The sequence below is a fragment of the Tursiops truncatus genome, chromosome 2, assembly GCF_011762595.2.
Source record: "Tursiops truncatus isolate mTurTru1 chromosome 2, mTurTru1.mat.Y, whole genome shotgun sequence".
Lineage (NCBI taxonomy): Eukaryota > Metazoa > Chordata > Mammalia > Artiodactyla > Delphinidae > Tursiops > Tursiops truncatus.
In genome coordinates this window covers 87020606-87043151 of record NC_047035.1, presented here as the reverse complement: position 1 = coordinate 87043151, position 22546 = coordinate 87020606, and the positions used below count along the sequence as shown (strand labels likewise).

At 37.0% G+C, this 22546-nt stretch overlaps 1 protein-coding gene across 2 annotated transcripts in view; it reads right to left on the bottom strand.

Moving 5' to 3' along the window:
• Positions 1-21921, bottom strand: part of CTDSPL2 (CTD small phosphatase like 2) — a 71048-nt gene extending 49127 nt beyond the window's left edge. The window contains exons 1-2 of one of the 2 annotated variants that reach the window (XM_019935437.3): positions 21658-21921; positions 3534-3743 (exon numbers count right to left, since the gene is read on the bottom strand). In XM_019935437.3, the coding sequence (XP_019790996.1) occupies positions 3534-3719 (186 nt within the window). In that variant the 5' untranslated portion in view covers positions 3720-3743; positions 21658-21921. The remainder of the gene's footprint in view (positions 1-3533; positions 3744-21657) is intronic. The other variant, XM_019935436.3, reaches the window with a different exon arrangement.
• Between the last annotated feature and the right edge of the window lie 625 nt (positions 21922-22546).

The following is a 22546-nucleotide window of genomic DNA, read 5'->3' as shown; positions in this document are numbered from 1 at the left end:
ATGTTAAGGGTGAGTTTTGTTTCATATGTATGAATGTAGTATAGAAGATGTTATTTCTTTCTGTGGATCATAGTTGAAAGATCTAAAAACACTGATTTATGTAACAGGAAACTGATGACTCCTAACTATGACAGTGTAACAGTATTTAGGTAACAGAGAAAAAGACCATTTTGTTATGGGAAAACTCTAGAAACCACCTATTTAGAAAGGAATAGAGAGATCACTGGTACAAAGCAAATACATTTTAGTTGTGAGGTCTTCTTTCACTTCAAATATATATTAGGAATCTCATCATGCTAAAAGCAGAAAGACTGAGTATGAACACTTCCTGAGTACTCTTACTGACAATTACATAATTCTGAAATGAGAGAAGTGGTAGATCCTTGAATCATAAAATCTAGATCTGAAAGACATGAGAGATTTCATTCATTCTATTACAGTCTGAGTTGTGTCCCCTAAATTCCTATGTTGGAGCTCTAACCCCAAAAGCCTGAAAATGTAGTCATACTTGGAGACAGGGCCTTTAAAGAAGTAATTAAAGTGGGATCATTAGGATGGGCCCTAATCCAAATATGACTAGTGTCCTTACAAGAAGAGATTACAAAACAGACAACACATACACCAAGTGGCAACCATATGACGCCACGGCAAGAAGGTGACCATCTGAAGTCAAGGAGCGAAGCCTCAGAAAAAACCAACCTGGCAACACCTCATCTTAGATTTCAAACTGCCAGAACTGTGAGAAAATAAATTTCTGTTGTTTAAGCTACCCAATCTGTGATATTTTGTTATGGCAGACTATTACGTACCCTAGTAAACTAATACACACCTCTTAGATGAACAACATATGTTTAAATTATCTAAATACTCTCATGGCTAATTTATGCCAAGTTAGGACTAGAATACAGATTAAAACTTATAAGGAAAATAAAAATAGGTCAGTGAGAGTAAACTGGCAAGAATACCAGCAGCCATTCAAACTAGAAATCATACAGTAAAGAAGAGCAAAAGAGTTGGCCCATATGCAGAGACCAAGTTTCAAAAAGCCAGACTCATAAGACAGGCATGAGAGCAATGTCAGACACCTTAGAAGAAAGACAACTCAAAGAGAAAGCAAGAAGACTTGTCTATAAAGTTCAATTCTAACCACATAACTTTAAAAGTCCAAAAGAAGAGAAAGGAAAGGTACCAAAGAAACCAGTGGCTGCATAGGGAGTTATCTAGCTAACTTGGATTTTAAAAGGACACTTGTAGAAATAAGAGAAGCAGTCTATCATCCACTCAGAAAGACTGAAGACAGAGGATGATGATACATGCAAAAAGTACTAGGGAAAAAAAAATTTCCTAGAAGAAGAATAAGCCTCAAGCTTTGAGCTGATGATAGAATATAAATAAATGACAAAATCAGCAGCATAGAAAGACTCAATTCTTATTTACTTTCATCAAGAAAGTTTTCAATCCTTACACAAGACAGGTGATGCTATAAAGATATTATCTAGCTGCTTTGAGACAGAATGGTATAGGAAAAAGAGCACAGATATCAGAGTCAAATTGTACCTGGGTTAAATCCCAGCATTGTCACTTATTGGAAAGGCAGTAGTGCATATTGTTAAATAATTGACAACAATTACTATAGAAAAACCCTGAGTGTTTTAATTGACATGGGCAAAAATTTGCTGACCAACAAAGAAGATCTAAAACTACTAAAGGAGAAAAAAGAAAGCATGACATGATATATGATATAATATAATATAATGCCACATTAGTAGAAGTATGTCCAAATCAACGGAAATAAATATGAACAGAAGTCAAAAGACATAGGAAAAACCAATGTTCGCTTCTGGTTGTTACCTTTCATGAACAACAGAAAAGGGTGACCAAGGTGGTGATCTATATCATATATGTCATATAATGAAAACTAGAAATATTTAGCCAGGACAGTGACTGAGGGTTTGTACTTGCACATAAAGAAAAAGAACCTATGAAAAAGTAAAGGGTATGGGCTTCCCTGGTGGCGCAGTGGTTGAGAGTCCACCTGCCGATGCAGGGGACACGGGTTCATGCCCCGGTCCAGGAAGATCCCACGTGCCGCGGAGCGGCTGGGCCTGTGAGCCATGGCTGCTGAGCCTGCGCGTCCGGAGCCTGTGCTCGGCAATGGGAGAGGCCACAGCGGTGAGAGGCCCGCATACCAGAAAAAAAAAAAAGAAGTAAAGGGTAGGTATATTTTCTTCAAGATAAGGAAGAACTTTACAACATTTAGAAGTGTTCAGAGAATGAACTGACATACAGTGATGTTCTCATCAACAGAGGCTAATGATAACCCATACGGAATTTAACGATTCAGGAATTCATGTTTCTGGAAGGAATTTTATCATTGTTATACAATAATACTAGAATACTTCTAGGCTCATGTAAATTAACTCAAAGAAACTTAAAAATTACATTTAAAATTAACAAAAGAAATTTTACTTATATTATTAGAAAAACAAAATAAAACCACCAAAACGAAAAAGAAAATTCTAACACAGAATACTTCTAAATCTTGGCCAATGGTTCACAATAACCAGGCTTTTTTAGTTCTATGATGACAAAAATCTATCACTATGAATAAACCATCACATTGATTTATTTTTCTACTTATCAAAGTGACAAACTTATATTATAATAAGAAATTTATCATATATATAATAATCCCAAGAAAGAACATGAGTAGGCAACAGTGATAACAAAATCTACATACAATGAATGATAATAACATTATCATTAATGCATTAAAATTTCTCAAAATGCTTTTCCACCTGTTTGCCATCCAATCTGAAAACAACTCTGAGGCAGACAAAGCAGTTAGTATTAGTCCCATTTTACTGTCTTCCTGAGGCTAAGAGGGGCAAATGCCTTTCCTCAGATCATTTAAGTTGGTCCAGAGTATGAAGTATGAATCTAGAGCATATGACTCCTGGGCAGTGTCCATTCTTTCTTTCTTTCTTTTTTTTTGGCTGTGCCACATGCCTTGCGGGATCTTAGTACCCCGACCAGGGATTGAACCTGGGCCCATGGCAGTGAAAGTGCCAAGTCCTAATCACTGGACCGCCAGGGAATTCCCCATTCTTTCTTTAATAACTTTTGTTTTCTCATCAATGAATAATACATTTTCATTGTACAAATGTTAGAATTCAGATAGATAAATCATCTCCCTAATTAGACAATGTATTAACAAGAAACTTTAACTTATCTTTGAAATGAAAAAAAATGGAAGTAAAAGAAATAATTCAAGTAAATAAGAAAAAATTTATTTTACTTCCCATAATTCTAAGTTGAGAAAACAGAAGGCTAAGTGGATCAGTTAAGTAGAATAAATAATGTTTTCTTGACCGACCATTAAATATTTTACATGTCAATACTCTTAACACCAAAATGTAGACACATTCCCTTAAATAGGGCTCTAGCAATATTAGATTTCTCATCTTTACATGCTTAAAGAAAACAACCTAAACTTCATTTTTAATGATATAATTAAAAGGTAAAACCATTACTTTGGGTGTGCTTCCTTTAATGAATTTTTTAATTGAAGACAACAAGCCAGTTTCATTCTTCGGTGGTTTTTCTCCTCCTGAAGGCAGGCTATCATCAACCTCTGAATATTTCCTCTTTGCTCTGGCAGTGCGTTGTGTTTGGATTTGATTTGATTGCTGAGAAGCTTTCCGTGTTCTCAGCCTCATCTTTTATGGGTGCCACATGTAAAACTATAAGAGAAAAATAATACAGGTTATTAAAATTAAACCTAGCATACCCATATGTGCCCAGCTTATATAATAAAAATATCTTGATTAAAAAGAAGTCCAGGTCTATAAGGGATTGAAATAAGAAACTGACATTTTATTTATTTATTTATTTTGGCCATACCACACATGACTTGCGGGATCTTAGTTCCCCAACCAGGGGTTGAACCCAGGCCCTCAGCAGCGAGAGTGCGGAGTCCTAACCATTGGGCCACCAGGGAATTCCCAAGAAACTAACCTTTTAATTGAAACGTGTAGTGCTTTGAATTTTATTACATTCTCCCAAATAACCTTCCCACAACTTCTGAAATATTATATCCTATGATCTAATAGAGCGTGCATGTTCCTTCCAGAGCACTATGCTGCCTCCACCCATGCTGACTTTATCATTCATTTAATCACTCATTCATTCATTCAACAAGTATTTATTGGGCACTTACCACATTCTAGGCACTGGGCTAGGTAAGTGCCTAGTAAAACAAGATAGAGAAGGTTTTTACCCTCTGGAGCTTACAATGTAGTGGAAAAAACCCTTAGTCAATGAATGAATTAATTCCATGAGCACAATTCTAAATATCAACAAGTATACAAGTATCAATATAACAAGAATGACTGGATCATTCTGTGGTATTTGATGTTACCATATGTAATGATCTTTTTTTTTAAGTGTTCAATTCAGTGACATTTATTAATTTGCGGTGTTGTCCAACCATCACCATTATCTATTTTCAGAACATTTTCAATCACCCCCAGAGGAGACCCCATACCTATTGGCAGTCAATCCCCATTTCCCCCTGCCCTTAGCCCTAAGCAACCACTAATCTCTTTTCTGTCTCTATGGATTTCCCAATTCTGGACACTTCATGTAAGTGGAATCACACAATATATGGTCCTGTATAACTGTTTCTTTCACTTAGGATAATGTTTTCAAGGTTCATCCATGTTGTAGCATGTATCAGTACATTATTCCCATTTACGGCTGAGTAATGTTCCATTGAATGGGTAAGACTACATTTTGTTTATCCATTCATCTACTGATGGACATCTGTGTTGTTTCTACCTTTTGGTTAAGTGTGAATAGTGCTGGAGTGAACATTCATGTACAAGTTTCTTTTTGACCACCTGTTTTGAGTTTTATTGGGTATGTAACCAGGAGTGGAATTGCTGGTTCATGTGGTGATTTTATGTTTAACATACTGAGGAACTGCTGTTTTCCACAGCAGCGGCACCATTTTATATTCCCACCAGCAATGTACAAGGTTTTCACTTTTTCCGTATCCTCACCAACACTTGCTACTTGTTTATTTTTTTATTATAGCCATTTTAGTGGGGGTGAAGTGGTATCTCATTGTGGCTTTGATTTGCATTTCCTAATGGCTAATGATGTTGAGCATCTTTTCCTGTGCCTGTTGGCCATTTGTTTGTAATGACCCTTTAAATACCAAATTCACATCAGACAGAAAATATGAGGCCATCGATTTGAACTCTCTCATTTCACTGATGAGAAAATTAATGGCTGGCAAAAATTGTCCCAAGACTTAGAAGTAGTTGAGAACATTCCCTGAATTATAATCTGTGAAATAGAATACAAAAACTACTACACTAATAATTGAGAGATATTAATTAGGTCTAATCCTACTTCAATCATAGCTAAGCTATAGCCACTTAAATATTTTTTCACCTGTATAATGAATACATTATTCATCTTACCATCTTGATGCTCAAAATGAAGAAGGAATTAGAAAAGCTATAAAGTGCAGAGAAGAGTAAAACTACTCACAACAGTGAATGCATTAGCAAAAAAGTCTAACCAGTTAAGCACTCTAAACTCCTAAAGGTGAAGAAATTCTTGGCAAAGAGTAGGGTCTTCGCAGACAAATTAGGAAGCTTAAGAAGTCGTGTCTTGGGCTTCCCTGGTGGCGCAGTGGTTAAGAATCTGCCTGCCAATGCAGGGGACATGGGTTCGAGCCCTGGTCCGGGAAGATTTCACACGCCATGGAGCAACTAAGCCCGGCACCACAACTACTGAGCCTGCGCTCTAGAGCCCGTGCGCCTAGAGCCCATGCTCCGCAACAAGAGAAGCCACCACAAGAAGCCTGCGCACCTCAACGAAGAGTAGCACCTGCTCACCGGAACTAGAGAAAGCCCGCGGTGCAGCAATGAAGACCCAACAGAGCCAAAAACAAAAAACAAACAAACAAAAAGTCGTGTCCTTAGTAATGCAACACAACAGTCACAGAAAAAAAGTTAGGACCCCTCCCTTTTTTAACATATAGAAACTACACACACACACACACACACACACACACACACACACACACACAAAATCTACTCCAACAAAAAAGTCCCAACCTCAAAGGCTTCACCAGAGGAGTCCTAAAATATCTTTCCAAACAACCATTTGTTTTTCATCACCAAGTAGTGTTCAGTTTTAAGCTGTCATCCCCAAATAAAACAAATACTGCCTTTTCTCCTAAAGAGTCAATGTTAACTTCTAAAGGGATTTACTCAAGGTATGTATTATTTACTTAAATAACTCTATTTACAGTGTATAAATTTGTCTTAATTCCTTTGTTCTTCAGCACAGCACTCCTTAAAAAGGAAAATTCCCATAAAGCAAATGCATGGGGTAATTTTTCAAAAAGAAAGTTATTTGTATTCAATTTCTTTAAAAATCTGTAAAATTTTTTTTTAATATTTTCAAAAATACCTATGGGTGAACCTATCTTAAACCCAGAATCTTTAATGGAAATTTAAAAATTTTATGAAATAATATCTTCATATAAAGTAGGTCTTAAAAGACTAAACACATATAGCTAGTTCAGTCCAAGGGGTTCAGCTCATTAAATTTAAATATTGGTCACCTGCTACCAGTATGGTAATAAAAGGATAAAAATGATACCTCTTCCCATGAGAATCAAAAAGTTTAACAGGTTAAGGATAGATACACATCATAGTGTATATATAAAATGCTAGATCACTCTTCATGGAGAGTGAAGATTTTAGGAAAGCTTAGGAGAAAAGTCCTCTGAACTTAAAAATAACCAGTCACTGGAAAGAAAGACAAGAGCATTTAAAGAAGGAGGCTGAAATGTAGAGGGTTTTAGTCCATTCCAATAATGAGTTGTAAAAGGTATACTTAATAGTTCTAAAAGGGCTGGAGCAGTCAAGCCCTCATGAACTTTTGAAACTGACCATCAAGACTAAAATCTTACAAAGTATGTTCCTTGACCACAATTATAAATCAAAAACAAAAGAAATCTTAAATAGTACCATATACTTGAAATTTTTTAAATTTATAAATAAATCATGAGTCAAACAAGAATTCACAAGGGAAATACAAAATATTTTGTAATGAAAATTAACAAAAAGAGAGCACATCAAAATTTCTGGGATGTAATAAGCAGCACTTAGAGGGAAATTATAAACATACACGTACCTAACAACAGAGTCCCCAAATATATAAAGTTAAAATTGTCAATCAAAGTGAAAAACAGGCAATTCAACAAGAGTTGGAGGCTTTAATACTCCACTTTCAAAAACGGATAGAATAACTAGACAAAAGATCAATAAGGAAACAGAAGACCTGAACGATTCTTGAGACCTAAGAGTCATATACATAGAACACGCCATCCAACAACAGAATACACATTCTTCTCAACTTACAAATGGAATATTCTCCATGAAAGACTACATGTTAAGACACAAAACAAGTCTCACCTTTAAAAGAACTGAAATCGGGTCTCCCTGGTGGCACAGTGGTTAAGAATCCACCTGCCAATGCAGGGGACATGGGTTCCAGCCCTGGTCTGGGAAGATCCCACACGGTGCAGAGCAACTAAGCCCATGTGCCACAACTACTGAGCCTGCAATCTAGAGCCTGCATGCTACAACTACTGAAGACCACGCGCCTAGAGCCCGTGCTCTGCAACAAGAGAAGCCACCACGATGAGAAGCCTACACACCACAACGAAGAGTAGCCCCCAGTCGCAACTAGAGAACGCCTGCACACAGCAATGAAGACCCAACACAATCAAAAATAAAATAAATAAAATAAATAAATTTATAAAATAAATAAATAAAATAACTGAAATCATACAAGTATATGATCTCCAACCACACTGGAATTAAATTAGAAATCACAAGGAAGGAAAGTTGAGAAATTAACAAATGTGCAAAAATTAAACAACAAAGTCCTAAATAAACACTGTGTCAAAGAAGAAATCACAAGGGGAATTAGAAAATACTTCACAATGAATGAAAACAAAAACACAGCACACCAAAACTCATAGCATGCCCCTAAAAGCAGTGCTCAGAGGACAACTTATAGCTGTGAAGGCTAATATTTTTAAAAAGACCTCAAATCAATAAAAAAGCCTTCTAGCTTAAAAAACCAGAAAGAGAAAAGCAAACTAAATGTAAAGCAAGCAGAAGAAAGAAAATAATAAAGAAATAGAACAAAAATAAATCAAACAGATAATTTTTTTAAAAACAATGAAGCCTAAAGTTGGTTCTTTGAAAAGAGCAACAAAATTGACAAATCTTTAGAACTAGACAAGAAGAAAAGAGAAAACTCAACCTACTAAAATCATCAATGAAAGAAGTGACATTAATACCAACTTCACAGAAATAAAATGGATTATGAGAAAATACTACGAAAAACTGTACAGCAACAAATTAGATAACCTAGATTCAATGGACACATTTTTAAGAAGACACAACTAAAATGACTCAAGAAAAAACAGAAAAAGACTCATAACAAGTAAAGAGATTTAATTAATAATAAAAAAATACTTGCCACAAAGAAAAGTCCAGGACCAGGTGGCTTCACTGGTAAATTTTACATAATGTTTAAAGAAGTAACACCAATCTTTCTCAAATTCTTCCAAAAAATTGAGGAACACCTCCCAACTCAATCTATGAGGCGCATTACCCTGATACCAAAGTCAAACAAAGACACTACAAGAAAACTACACATCAATATCCCTTAGGAACATAGACAGAAATATCCTCAACGAAATACTAGCAAACCAAATCCAGCAGCTTAATAGAAGGATTACACACCATGACCAAGTGGTATTTCTCTCAGGAATACAAGGGTGGTTTAATATGAAAACTAATCAATCTAATACACCATATTAAAAGAATAAAGGAAAAACTCCACACAATCATCTCAGTTGATACAGAAAAAGTATCTGACCAAACCCAACATCCTTTTCCAATAAAAATACTCAACAAGGGGCTTCCCTGGTGGCGCAGTGGTTGAGAGTCCGCCTACCAATGCAGGGGACACGGGTTCGTGCCCCGGTCCGGGAGGATCCCACATGCTGCAGAGCGGCTGGGCCCATGAGCCATGGCCGCTGAGCCTGCGCGTCTGGAGCCTGTATTCCGCAGCGGGAGAGGCCACAACAGTGAGAGACCCGCGTACCGCAAAAAAAAAAAAACAAACCTCAACAAACCAGGAGTAGAAGGGAATTCTTACCCAATAAAAGACATCTACAAAAGCCCCAGAACTAACATCATACTTCATAGTGAAAAGCTAAATGCCTTTCCTCTTACGACCAAAAATAAGACAAGGATGTCTACTCTCACTATTTCTATTCAACATTTTACTGTAGGTTCTAGTCAATTAAGCAAGAAAAGAAAAGAAACCTATGTCAGAAAGGGAAAGTAAAACTATTTCCTTGTAGATGAAATGCTCTTAAACAAAGAATAACTATAAAAGCAATAACCATAAAAGGAAAAACTGAATAAACTTGGCTTAATAAACATTAAAAATGTTCTGTTCACCAAAAGACACCAGTAAAAAAAAATCAAAAGGCAAGCAACAAACTGATGCAATATTCATAAAACATGTATCTTGTAAAGCACTTGTATGCAGAATACAAAGAAATCCTAAAACACAACGAAGACAAACAAACCAGTAGAAAAAAATGAGCAAAAGATTTGAGAAGATATTTCATAACAGCTAGATAACTTGCCACAAGCATATGAAATGATACTCGATATTATTTATTATCAGAAGTGTAAGTTAGAAACATTAATAGCATACTAATCCGCATCTACTTGAATCGTAAAAAGTATTGTACAAGACTGACAACAATAAATGGTAGCAAGGATGTAGAACAATGAGGACTCTCATATTTTGCTGATGGGAATGTAATTTTGGTAAAAGTTGAGCACTTTCTAATAAACAACACATAGCCCTCTGATCCAATAATTTCATTTCTAAGTTTTTAAACAAGAGAAATATAAACATGTCCACAAGGTTCTTTTACCAAAATGTTCCTGGCAGCTTTATTTACAATAGCCCCAAACTGGGAACAACGAAAATGCTCAGCAACAGAAAGATGAATATTGTGGGTTTTGCTTTGTTTTTTACAGTGGAATAATAATCAGAAACAGAAAGCAACAATTACTAATATCATCATCAACATGAAAGAATCTCACAGACACTGAGCAATGGCAGACACAAAAGAGTATGCATTTGGTGATGGCATTAAAAAGGCAGAGGCAAAAATAATCTAAGGAGAAAAAAAAATCAGAATAAAAGTTGCCTTGAGGAAAGGAAATGTCCTATATTGTGATACGGGTGTAGATTTGTCAAAACTTACAGCTAAGATCTATGTATTTCAAAGTATATAAAATTTACCTAAATAAACACCTATAAAAAGTTCTTATGAATAACAACCAACCAGGTAGGAGTGGGTGGAGGTATAGATCAAAGAAGACAGACAAAGTGTTAATAACTACTAAAACCGAGTGATGGTTATATGGAGATTCACGATACCATTGTTTACTTTGTGCATATGTTTGATATTTTCCATTAAAAAATAAGAACAAAAATCCTGACTATGAGAGCTACTGACAGGGTTCAATACGAGGAAACTGCCGAATAAAGTCAAAACAGAGTAGGACAGAATCAAATGAGAAAAGCAAACAGAATACTAGAAAAAGACAGAAAGAGGAACATAAACTAAGCAATCTCAGAGAGCAGTCCTCCATATTTTCAAACACTATAAGAAAACAACAGAAAGTTCCACTTAAGCCAAAACCTATCTTTAACCAAAGCTCCTTCTAAAAGTTTAGGAAAACAAATTTCACATTAAAAAGTAACAGAAATCAGACCAGAGCCCATATAGTTATCATAAGAAGAAGAAAAAAAAAAGAGAAGCAGAATAAAATCCCTAATTTCCTACAAACAATAAAATTACAAAAAGTAACCCCATAAAGACAGATCGCAACTATAAACCACTTCCAAGGAAAGGTTAAAACCACTAATATAAGAACAAATTTAACTGGAATTCAGGGGGATGGGGATAAAGTGACAGAAGTCAGAAAAAAATTAAAAAGTAAAAAAAAAAATTATTTCATAAATGAAGACTAAAGAAAAAAGAACAAAGAAGTAAATGAACACAACAGATAGAAAAAAGAAGACATATTTCTAAACATTAAAAAAATGCAGATTCAAGAAAAACTGATCAAATATTGAAGAGAGTCAAAGATCAGACACTCAAAAGTACAACAAGAAAACTTTCCAGAAACAGAAGTCTGAAACCATGTATTGAAAGACACAGACATGAGAATAGCAACCCAGAAAGACAAATACCAAGACAGTCTAGTATGAGCTACTAGAACTTTAAATTACTGAATTTTAAGAAATGGGGGAAAAATTCTTTGGACATACAGGCAAGATAGACATAGGCAAACTTTTTCTTACAGAATCAGAGAGTAAATATTTTAGGCTTACAAACCATAGGGTGAAAGTTATATGAAATTCAAATATCAATGTCCAGTGTCCACAGCCATGCTCACTGGTTTCCAAATTGTCTATGGCATTGCATAGCATAAGCAGCCAAAGACAATATGTAAATGAACAGACATAGCTGTGTACAAAAAAAGTGTTTACAAGCACAGGCAGTCAGCCCATGGGCAGTAGTTTGCAGACCCCTGATTTAGGCATACACTAAGTGACTTTATAATGGACAGAATATGAGACTATTCTAAATTTTTCAATAGCAACGCTTTATGCCAGAAAAAAATGGAGTAAAATATTTAAAATAAAATAATCAAGGAAAGAACATGTAAACTGGCCTTCCCTGGTGGCGCAGTGGTTAAGGATCCGCCTGCCAATGCAGGGGACATGGGTTCAAGCCCTGGTCCAGGAAGATCCCACATACTGCAGAGCAACTAAGCCTGTGCGCCGCAACTACCGAGCCTGCGCTCTAGAGCCTGCAAGCCACAACTACTGAGCCCACGCGCCTAGAGCCCATGCTCCGCAACGAGAAGTCATCACAGTGAGAAGCCTACACATCACAACGAAGAGTAGCCCCCACTCGCTGCAACTACAGAAAGCCCACATGCAGCAACTAAGACCAAACGCAGCCCCACCTCCCGCCCAAAAAAAAAGAACATGTAAACCAAGGATTTTACATCCAACAAAAATAACCTGTAAAGGGACTTACCTGGTGGCCGAATGCCAATGCAAGGGACATGGGTTCGATCCCTGGTCCAGGAAGATCCCACATGCTGTGGAGCAACTAAGCCCGTGAGCCACAACTACTGAACCTGAGCCCTAGAGCCCGTGAGCCACAAGTACTGAGCCCACGTGCCGCAAGTACTGAAGCCCATGCACCTAGAGCCCACAACAAGAAAAGTCACCGCAATGAGAAGCCCACACACAGCCCCCCTCGCCACAACTAGAGAAAGGCTACGTGCAGCAACGAAGACCCAATGCAACCAAAAATAAATAAATAAATTTATAACCAAAAAAACAAAAGATAACCTGATCAGCCCCATATCTAAAAAAAATTAAATTGCAGGAAAAGTCTCCAACATAGAGAATTCCAGACCCAGATGACTTCACTGGAGAATCCTACCAAACATCTTAATAAAAACAAAACAAACAACAAACTCTTCCAGAAAACAGAAGGGAACACTTCCCAACTTATTTTATGAGGCCAGCATTACCTGACCAAAACCAAAAACAATACATACCAATTGGGCCAAGTACTGATCAGAAATTGCCTACATAATATCTGCAATAGTCTAATTTTATTACCTAAACATAAAATATAAAAGGAAGAGTTTTACACATACATATACAGCCTCATCTTGCTAACTCTACTACTTATGTTAGAAATTAACAATCCTCTAGGTTCTTTAGAGCTCCATTACTAGATAAATTCTTTTCTATTACCAGTAAAAATAAAATAATACAAGTAAAGATTGGGAAATGAGTACATCAGGGAAATAAATCTACTACTAATGAATGAAGTAGATACAATTTAAGTAGATTACATCACAAAACAAACATAGCAATGGATGCAACAACATTTTAAGCTTAAGAACTCATGACATTGGGGGGCGAGTATATAATGTAAAACATTTCCACTTTTCAACATTTGAACCAGATCTCATCTCAGGAATAGAAAAAGCTGATTGTTCAGCAATTTAAAACCAAGCAATTAAGTTTGCTTTCTATGTATCTGCAGCCCAGCTAAAAAGATTGGGCGTGGGTGCCTCTTCCAAATTGCAACATTAATTCTTCTAGCTTTTGTATCATCTATAAATTTCAGACTATCATCCAACAGCTTTCTCAACACTTTCACTCTGCACCTCAAATTCAACTTACCCAAGGCTGAATTCACCTTTCCTATCCCACCCCTATTCCCAAACCTGCTCTTCCTTTTGTATATTTCCTGCTGTATTCCTTTTTAGTTCCCTGAGCAGGGATGGAACCCGAGCCTCCTGCATTGGAATTGTGGAGTCTTGACCACTGGACCGCCAGGGTAGTCCCCCTACTATATTCTTTTTAAATAAAATGAGCTCAGCTTTTTTTTTTTTTTTGGCTGCATTGGGTCTTCGTTGCGGTGCGTGGGCTTCTCATTGTGGGGGCTTCTCTTGTTGTGGCTCTAGGTGTGTGGGCTTCAGTAGTTGTGGCATGCAGGCTCAGTAGTTGAGCCTCGTGGGCTCTAGAGTACAGGCTTAGGAGTTGCGGCACACAGGCTTAGTTGCTCCGCGGCATGTGGGATTTTCCCGGACCAGGGCTCGAACCCATGTCCCCTGCATTGTCAGGCGGATTCTTAACCACTGTGCCACCAGGGAAGCGCCTCCCGCCCCCCCGGCTCTACTATATTCTTAATCACAAGTAATCTGCCTAATCAATGAAGCCAGAAGCCATCCTAAACACCTAGTCATTCTTCCCCTCCCTTGTCCCCTACAATCACCAAATCCTCATGATTCTACCTCTAAAATATTTCTCAGTCTTCCCCCTTTAAATCCATCCTCTGCACTCTACAAATCTGCCTGTTCCATCCCACGAACGCTCTTCAAAATAAAGACTAAACTCTAGCAATATATATAAAACCCTCCAAGATCTACCTCTCCAAGTCTTTTTTCACTGCTATTTGCTGCCTCACTCTTTGCACTCCAGTAATAATAGTTTCTTGCCCACACTGCTGTATCATGCTTCTGTTTTTTCTCTATACCTCAAATATTCCTTCCTTTCAACTAATTCTTATCCTCATCATTTAAAGCTCAGCCCAAGTACCATGCACCCCAATAAGTAACCACCCCCACATGCCCATGCCTGTGTAAACTGGTGATTATCTCTCCTTAGCTTTTAACAAATCGTACTGAAATAATCTATTTATATATCTTTAACTGCACTAAATTGTAAGAGTGTTGAAGGCAGAGATCTTATCTGTAACTCCAACAACCCGGTACACATGAAAGCTCAACCTTTGTTGAACTGAACTATAATTTTTCTCATTTCCCTCAAAGAGACAAGAGAATAGGGAAAAAAATATGTCACTGAAACACAAAATCCTCACTGCAGTAATCAATTCTTGCTCACAAAAAGAGCAAGAATAAAACTAAAAATATTCCTTCCTCATAAGATTTCCTTCCTTTTCACAAAATCCCTGACCCCAAGCAATATTTGATGCCAACAATTATGGCTGCAAATTGTCTTGTGCTAACAAGATTATAATAATGATACAAGCATAAACTCAGTTGATAATTCGCTGTTGAGGTCTTGAGTACACAATTTTCTATCAAAACAACAAAACAGCACATTATATATGAAGGATTCTTAACAAATTATCTAGGACTAATCTAATGTGCATTCTTTCAAACAAATTTTTGCTGAATAAAAGAGAGAAAAGGGAAACGAAAGTGGACAAAAAAATATGAATAAGAAAATTGTAAAAAGATCACAAATCAAACTTTAAAGGCAACAAAGTCTGGGTTTCCCCATAAAATTTAGGTATATATAAGTTATAAATTGCCTATATAAAGAAAATATGCATGCAAAGTTCTGGAGTAGGCTCCTGAGGGAGTTACTAGAGGAAGAGCCCCTGGACTGGGAGGTATCAGTCCTGAATCTATCACTAGTTAGCTGTAACACTGATTAGACACTAATTAAGTCATGCAATCATTCTAGCATTTCATTTCCTCAACAGCAAAAGAAGTTATTGGACTTCAGATCTATGCATTTTACTACATGTAAATTTTACCTAAAAAGAGAGCTGTCACAACAGGAGATGAGTCATTAATTAATCTGAGCTGTTTTCATCCTTCTATCACATACAACTTATCTAGAAGCACCCTAATTAAGACCAACACTTACTACATGTTAAAAAGTCTTCAGATCGTTCATCATTAAGGAAACAAAGACTAGACGACCCTTTTAGTCTCCTCTAGCTCTAAATTTCTGAGTTTGTTAATTTATATTCTATTATAAATGGTATCACTACTCAATTTACACTCATGAAAGAAAAAGCTAAAAATCACTGCCTTAGTTGACACCAAATGACAAAAGTATCAGTATCTGTTTTCACTATATTTCCAGTTGAATAATCTGAAATCAACAGGTTCAGATACTACAACTGTCCACTTTTACTCTCCTTCCTTTACTACTTTCCCAAGCCCTTCATTGAATGACTTTACAGAAAGAAGAGATTTCTTGGTCCCTCCCACTTATCACCTAATAAAAGTCAAAAGTCAAATAGGGCAGGAGGATTAAGTAGAGGAGGATTATATAAAGCATCAACTCCAAGACAGGGAGATTCTTTTCCCTGAACCCTGCCCAACAAAGTATGTGATAAAGTGGTCTTTTCAGGTTATTATTATGTGATACATAACTTTCTCTCCTTTTTTAAACTAGATAATGGAATTCTTCAAAAACTACTAACTATAAACATAATCAAAAATATTTGGGAAAAAAAACTGCTATTGAGTTGGGTTGATAAAATTATGGCTCTTTTTCCTCTTAAAGTTTTCTTCAATGAACAACAACCAAAAAAAAAAAAAAGTTTTTTCTAAAACCATGGTCAATTAATTTTCTCTGGGTTGTTAGATTATTGATGACTAAAATGCTCAATGAAAATATGAAATGATTTTTTAAAGATGGCATTATTTCGTTTGTTGATCACTGAAAATACAGCCACTCACATACATGTTTTAAAATACTATTATCAGGACCCCAACTTAAAACTTTGCATGTACTCAGCAGAAATACCATTAGGGCAAAATCAATATTTGTTATGTACCGAATGAGACAGTATGTGCTTCTGCTGAGGACAGACTTGTATTTCTCTCACCTAAGCTTTAAAGCAACAGTAATTTGGAGATTGTTCTAATTTTAACTAACTGCAGTAAGTATAATGTACACATCTTGTAAAAAGAAGTATTCTATTACACAGCATGAAAGAAATTCATACCAATAAAACTTTATAACAAAATGTGCTATTTTAGAAAAAATATAGTTATGAATTCATAAGAACTGAGTACTATAATATTCATTAGAAACTTGTCAAAAGTACATGGGAGGGCTTCCCTGGTGGCGCAGTGGTTAAGAATCCACCTGCCAATGCAGGAGACACGGGTTCGAGCCCTGGTCCGGCAAGATCGCACACGCCGCAGAGCAACTCAGCCTGTGCGCCACAACTACTGAGCGTGCACTCTAGAGCCGGCGAGCCACAACTACTGAAGCCCGCGAGCCTAGAGCCCGTGCTCCACAACAAGAGAAGCCACCGCGATGAGAAGCCCACGCACCACAGTGAAGAGTAGCCCCCGCTCACCGCAACTAGAGAAAGCCCACGCAATGCAACAAAGACCCAATGCAACCAAAAAGAAATAATAAAATTTAAAAAATCATATTAAAAAGCTATTAATGAGATTAAAAAAAAAGCACATAGGAAACCTGTCACTCCAGTGTATCACTTTTCATCATATTACTATCCTTTCTATGGAATATATTCCAATATATGCAATTTTTAAAATTTACAGGAGTTACCTGTATACATGCAAGTTACAATGTACTTATTGGATACATTAAAGAAAATTTGAAGAATAAAAACGTGAAGTTAATTTTGGCAGAATTTTCCTAAGAATGCTTTTTAAGTAGTTCTCACCAAAATTGGGCAAGGGGAGAGATATAACTACTCCTTCAATAAAAGCTTCTATTTAAAGAAAATTAATTTTATATTCAACTTACTCTCAGGCCAGTAGAAATATGGAACTCTCAGAACACATTAAGTTGATAATAAAAGAATCAATGAGATGTTGGCAAAAAGGAAAAATAGTTATTAATTAAAAATCTTTGAGTACCTGAAATAATTTCCTACTATTCTTATTAATGCTACCTACCAAAGAAAAACTAATCATTATGATTGAATAAACCGAAGACAAAAAGTTTTAAGAAGAGTTTTAAGAATTTTTATCTAAATTACTAGTCAAAGAGGAGGTAAGATCATAATTCTCTAACAGAAGTGCCCTCTTGTTTGCTACTACTAAAAAAGTAAAATAAAATAAAGTAAAATGGTATATTACCAATGAGGGAAAAATGCATGATTGTTTGAAATGTGATTATATTTTTCAAATAATTTTTATCAGTACATCAGAAAATTAAAGGATTTTACTGTATAATTATCTTATTTAACAAAATACACTAAAGCAGGTACTTGTAAAGTCAGTGTGAAGTTAATCAATTTCAACTCAATAGAATAATCATATATATTTGGGGAATATCAGAAAGAAAGCAATTATTACTGAAACAAATAATCATAGTTGTTCCCAACTGAAAAGATACTTATTGGTTCTGTATATTTTTCTTTAACAAATAATATACTCTTCTTTTAATAAAATATATTTTGAATTCCTACTTAAACATTACTTTAACTGGTCAACACGAGAAACTTAAAATATCATGTCATGATGCTAACAGATTCTTAATATCCCTTTCTTATTTATTTTTAGCAATGATTCTGCCTTTTTAGTTTCCAATTTCTCCATATAGAAGTATTTAGTCCAAAGAAAGAAAACATTCTTCCTAAACTATATATAAGCCACTATTACTAAGTATAATCCCAATTATTTCTGAAGTATTCAAGTGCCTTCTATTAGAACAATTTTATGTTTCTTTAATCAAAGTAATAAACACAGTTCCTTGTCCTAAAATTATTATAGCTATTATGGAAACCTGACTGCTAGAACCTCAAGTCAAAGCACAGTTGATAATTCATGTTTAATCTAGATAAACTTCCTTTTCTATAATTTCTCTAAATGAATATAGGAGAGCCTATGATTACCATAAAACCTGGGGTCCCTAATATAGTTAACTGGCCTACTGTGACCTTATATTAAAGTTAAAAGACTTTTTATGTAAATATTTTACAACACTTTCTTTTTCAATGGCATTTTAGTGTTTTCCTTCACTCTTTTCTAAAAATATCATACTAAATGGGGACCTGCAGATGAGGTAAATAAACAAAAGGGCAGGCCAAAGCTATAAACCACGTTTGTCCTTAAGGTCCTACAATTCTTTTTGGGACCACACTTAGTCTCACTCCTCATTACTGTCAGTCAGATTCACAAGATTCCCAAAGGACCCCAAGAGGCCCAAGCTTCTCACTATAACTCTACTCCCACCATGCCTTTCTCCCTCAGACAATGTTCCTACATGCCACACCTCTCCTGATCACAGCCAATGCAAAGAAGCTTAATTCTGTTGTTCCACTGCCTCTGAACCCTCACCTGTTTGTGGTATCAGCAAATTTATTTGATAAACTAATCTGTGCTAATATTGCCAATAAAAGGCAATAGTTTAAAGTTTTCCTTCCAGAGAATTTGTAATTTTAAATGAAACATTTTAGAAAGAATTCCATAACACAAAGGAGAGACACAAATAAAGTTTGGCATTGGCAATTCTCAGATTATACCACACAGTCAACCACCTAGTCCACCTATTTGTAATGTAGATCCAATTATAATTTAATACAATTTAAATTAAAAATTAATGTAGTCATAAACCAGTAGTGAATATATGTCTGGCTTAGATATATGTCTCATGGCAAATGTAAAGTGGAAACTAAAAGTTGTACGGTTTTATCTTAAGTCCCATCTCTGTTAAATCTTCTCATCTTCAAAGTAGAGCAAATGACCCCTGTAGCCAATCCAGTTAAAATGGTCAGGTAACCTACACAAAAGAATTACTTAGAGAATATCATATATGAGGTCTTCTTAGAACATCTGGTATTTATGACTTAAAGTGTCTTTTCTACTTTATGCTTTCACAACAACTCAGTAAATTACAATTTAGTTAGATATTGTTTATTCAGACAAACCACTTTTTCTTTATCGCATTAATCGAAAAATCTCTTATGAATGAGATCAATTTATACCATTTTATTCAATCTGCAATTAATCCTATAGTTACAAGTCTCGAGTCTAGAACATCCTTTCTGAACAAAAGAGCCAAGGTTTTTTTAAAATCAGAATTGGATGGATTCTGCTAATATAATAATCTAGTGAGGAATCCTCTTGACCAGAAATCTCAAACATCGGATCAGCTAGATGAATTTCAGAAAGATAAAACACCCCTAATTCTTAATTTCTTGATAGTGAGAAAAGAATAACCTTACTAGCTCAAATGAAGTGTCCAAGAGACACTACGTAGAATACTATAAAACCCACCAATTCTATTTGGTTTTTCTATGGAATCCTATTTAGAACTTCTGTACAGCTACACGTCCACAAAGGTTAAGGACTATACCACTTAGAGCTTTCACAGCCTTTCAACGTATACTGGGAAGAATATTAAAAGAATCAAATGAATGAAGAATTAAAACAATTTGGAAGAGTTCTTGAAGACGAAGTCTACAAACAGTGCTCACTCAGCTATCCGTAAAACAAATTTTATTTAAAACATTAATGCTTCATAAACTACCCAAAAAGATCATTAAAGTACAGATAAAACCTACACTAGACCAATAATTTATTTTACATCCTTTTAAGTCAAATATTTGGCCCTATTTTTTAAACAAATTGACTGAGCAAGTATCCAGTATGCCCTCACCTCCACTTCCCACCCCCTGTTCTTTTGGTTTTGAAGATAAGTATGAAGTTCAACACAATCCTAGAAGACTGCTTCACCTAAGAGCTACATTTTGCCTTGACTTTCTTTATGACCTTGGGGGGGAATCTACTAAATGACAATTGTAATAATGTTTGTTCCTGTTTATTAATGAAATTTAATCCTAATATGCAAACAATAGTGAAGTCTTTTAAACTGAACCTAGAGAGCTGAAAGCCTTTGAGTTACAAACATCAAATGACGTGTAATGTGAACCACATTTTCAAAACTTAATTTAACTAGTTTAAAAAAAAAAAACTACAAAGGCCCCAAATTCAACAATATTGAAAAACAAATTCTGAAAAATACCAACAGTCTCCTTATTACTTCTCTTTATGGACAACTGGTCTGCAATGTGGAAAAGAACAAGAAGGAAGAATAAAAGTAGCTTTAGCCATTTCCTTGCTTTTATAAGGATAACAGCTGGACAACAAACGAAAACTTAAAACTTGGCAAAGAATGGGGAGAGAGTATATAAAGAAATCTACAACCTGAAAATTACGAAGATAAATCTTTTAAGTCACTAATTGTATACCTATGTTAGGCAGTAATCTTGGTATTGCCTTATTAGCATTGGAAAGGTAAATCCCTGCCTTGGAGGAACATCTACCAAGTACATTTCATTTCAGGATCTTAGTGCAGTTTACGAGCAGTATCTCTGTAGGTTTCCCTAAGGTACTCTAAAGTGCTTAACATCCTTCACACCTCCAGCCACCACTCAAGTGAGAAGTAAATAAAGACGATTTACTTATACAATTATTTACCATGGAATTCTAGTCAAGAATACAAAAATAAGCATCTATACAGGCATTTGATACCCAAAGAAAGTGTAGAATACGAAGTACAGTAAGATTCACCCTTAATTGACCACTACAGAAACCAGAGGCCTTCCACATGGGTTGTTCTTTACCACCACTCTTAATTTGAAAAAGCTAACAATGTCAACTCAACATTTTAACAGTAGACAAACAGAACTTAGTGAAATCTCTTCTTCCAGATCCTCAAAAGGTATTTATAAAAACTGAGATAGAGCAACGCCCTCCCCCCGCAAAAGCACCCTACTAGAAAGAATGAAATGCCTAAAACGTCAGACGGGTCAAGGTTAGAAAAGCTGATCTAACCCAATTACCGGGAGGGACGACCACAGGTTTTCGGACTACGAACGTGAGATCGGGATGGGGGTGGGTAGCAAAGTGAAATCTAACCCCAGAAATCACAACACAGGCCGCAGCCTGAGAGCCGAAGCTGGCGGGAAGTGAGCTCCCTTTCTGTTCCCAGGGGAAAGTCCAGAGAAGAGCGGCTCCACACAGCGGACGTACGAGGCGCCAACAGTGCATGACTACCAAGGCGCCGCAGCCGCTGGAGAACCCGGTTAAGAAGGGGAGGAGATCCCGGCAGACGGCCCTGGAAGAGGAGGACTAAGACTGGGAGCAGCGGCAGCGTCTGGACGAGTGGGATTACCTAACTGTGACGACAGAGAAGTGTCCTCAGGCTCCGGCGATGGTCCCGACTGCGCAACGCGTGGTGTCTTTCCCGCTTAGCCCGCAGCAGCAACAGAACCAGCTCCTTCAGCCAGTCGCCATTTCCCGCCTACCGACCTGCTGCACCGCACGGACGGGGACCCGGATGGAAAGCGGCCTCTCCGCGCAGGCGCTTTGACTTTCTCCTCCCCCTCCCGCCACAATTCCGCGAGGTGGGAGGGAAGGAATGCGGGCAGCCCCAGCGGCCAAAAAAAAAAAAAAAAAAAAAAAAAGCCACCTCCCCCCGCAAAAAAAAAGCCAACAAAACAACTTTACTTCCGTGAAAAGCGTTAGAGTTCCTGCCGCCGGAAGAAACGCAGGAGCTCGAATTCCTGACAAAAGCAGAACGCAGGGCCCTGGAACGGGATGAAGTAACAAGGACAAAATCTATCAGGCTATGGCAGTGCCTAGGGGATATTTGTACTTTAGGGGCCTCCGTAGCTGTGTGTAGTGGTCGCAAGGGGAGTAGGGAGTAAAGCGTTGGGAGCGGAGAGGCGGGGACCCGAAGGACGGTTTTTTTCCTCCCGCTGCTAACGGAACTGTTTAGGCAGAACTGGGAGGGGGAGGGCGCCCTCGCCCCGGAGGCGGGGCTTAGGAACGCCTCGCGCAACCTGGCGACTAGGGTTTATTAACCCGGGCTCGCCAGGTGGGTGGAGCCGAGTGGGACCGGGTGGTACTAACGGCTTGGCGCGCAGGAGGAGGTAGTGTGTAGACAGTGCTGCCAGAGGCCAGGTTAAGACGAATCTTTCGTCTTTCCTGAGTTACTGGTGGCCCCTGAAGATCCTCTTTCCACCTCGTTACCTAGAGGGCATAGCAGTTGCTCGTGGGTC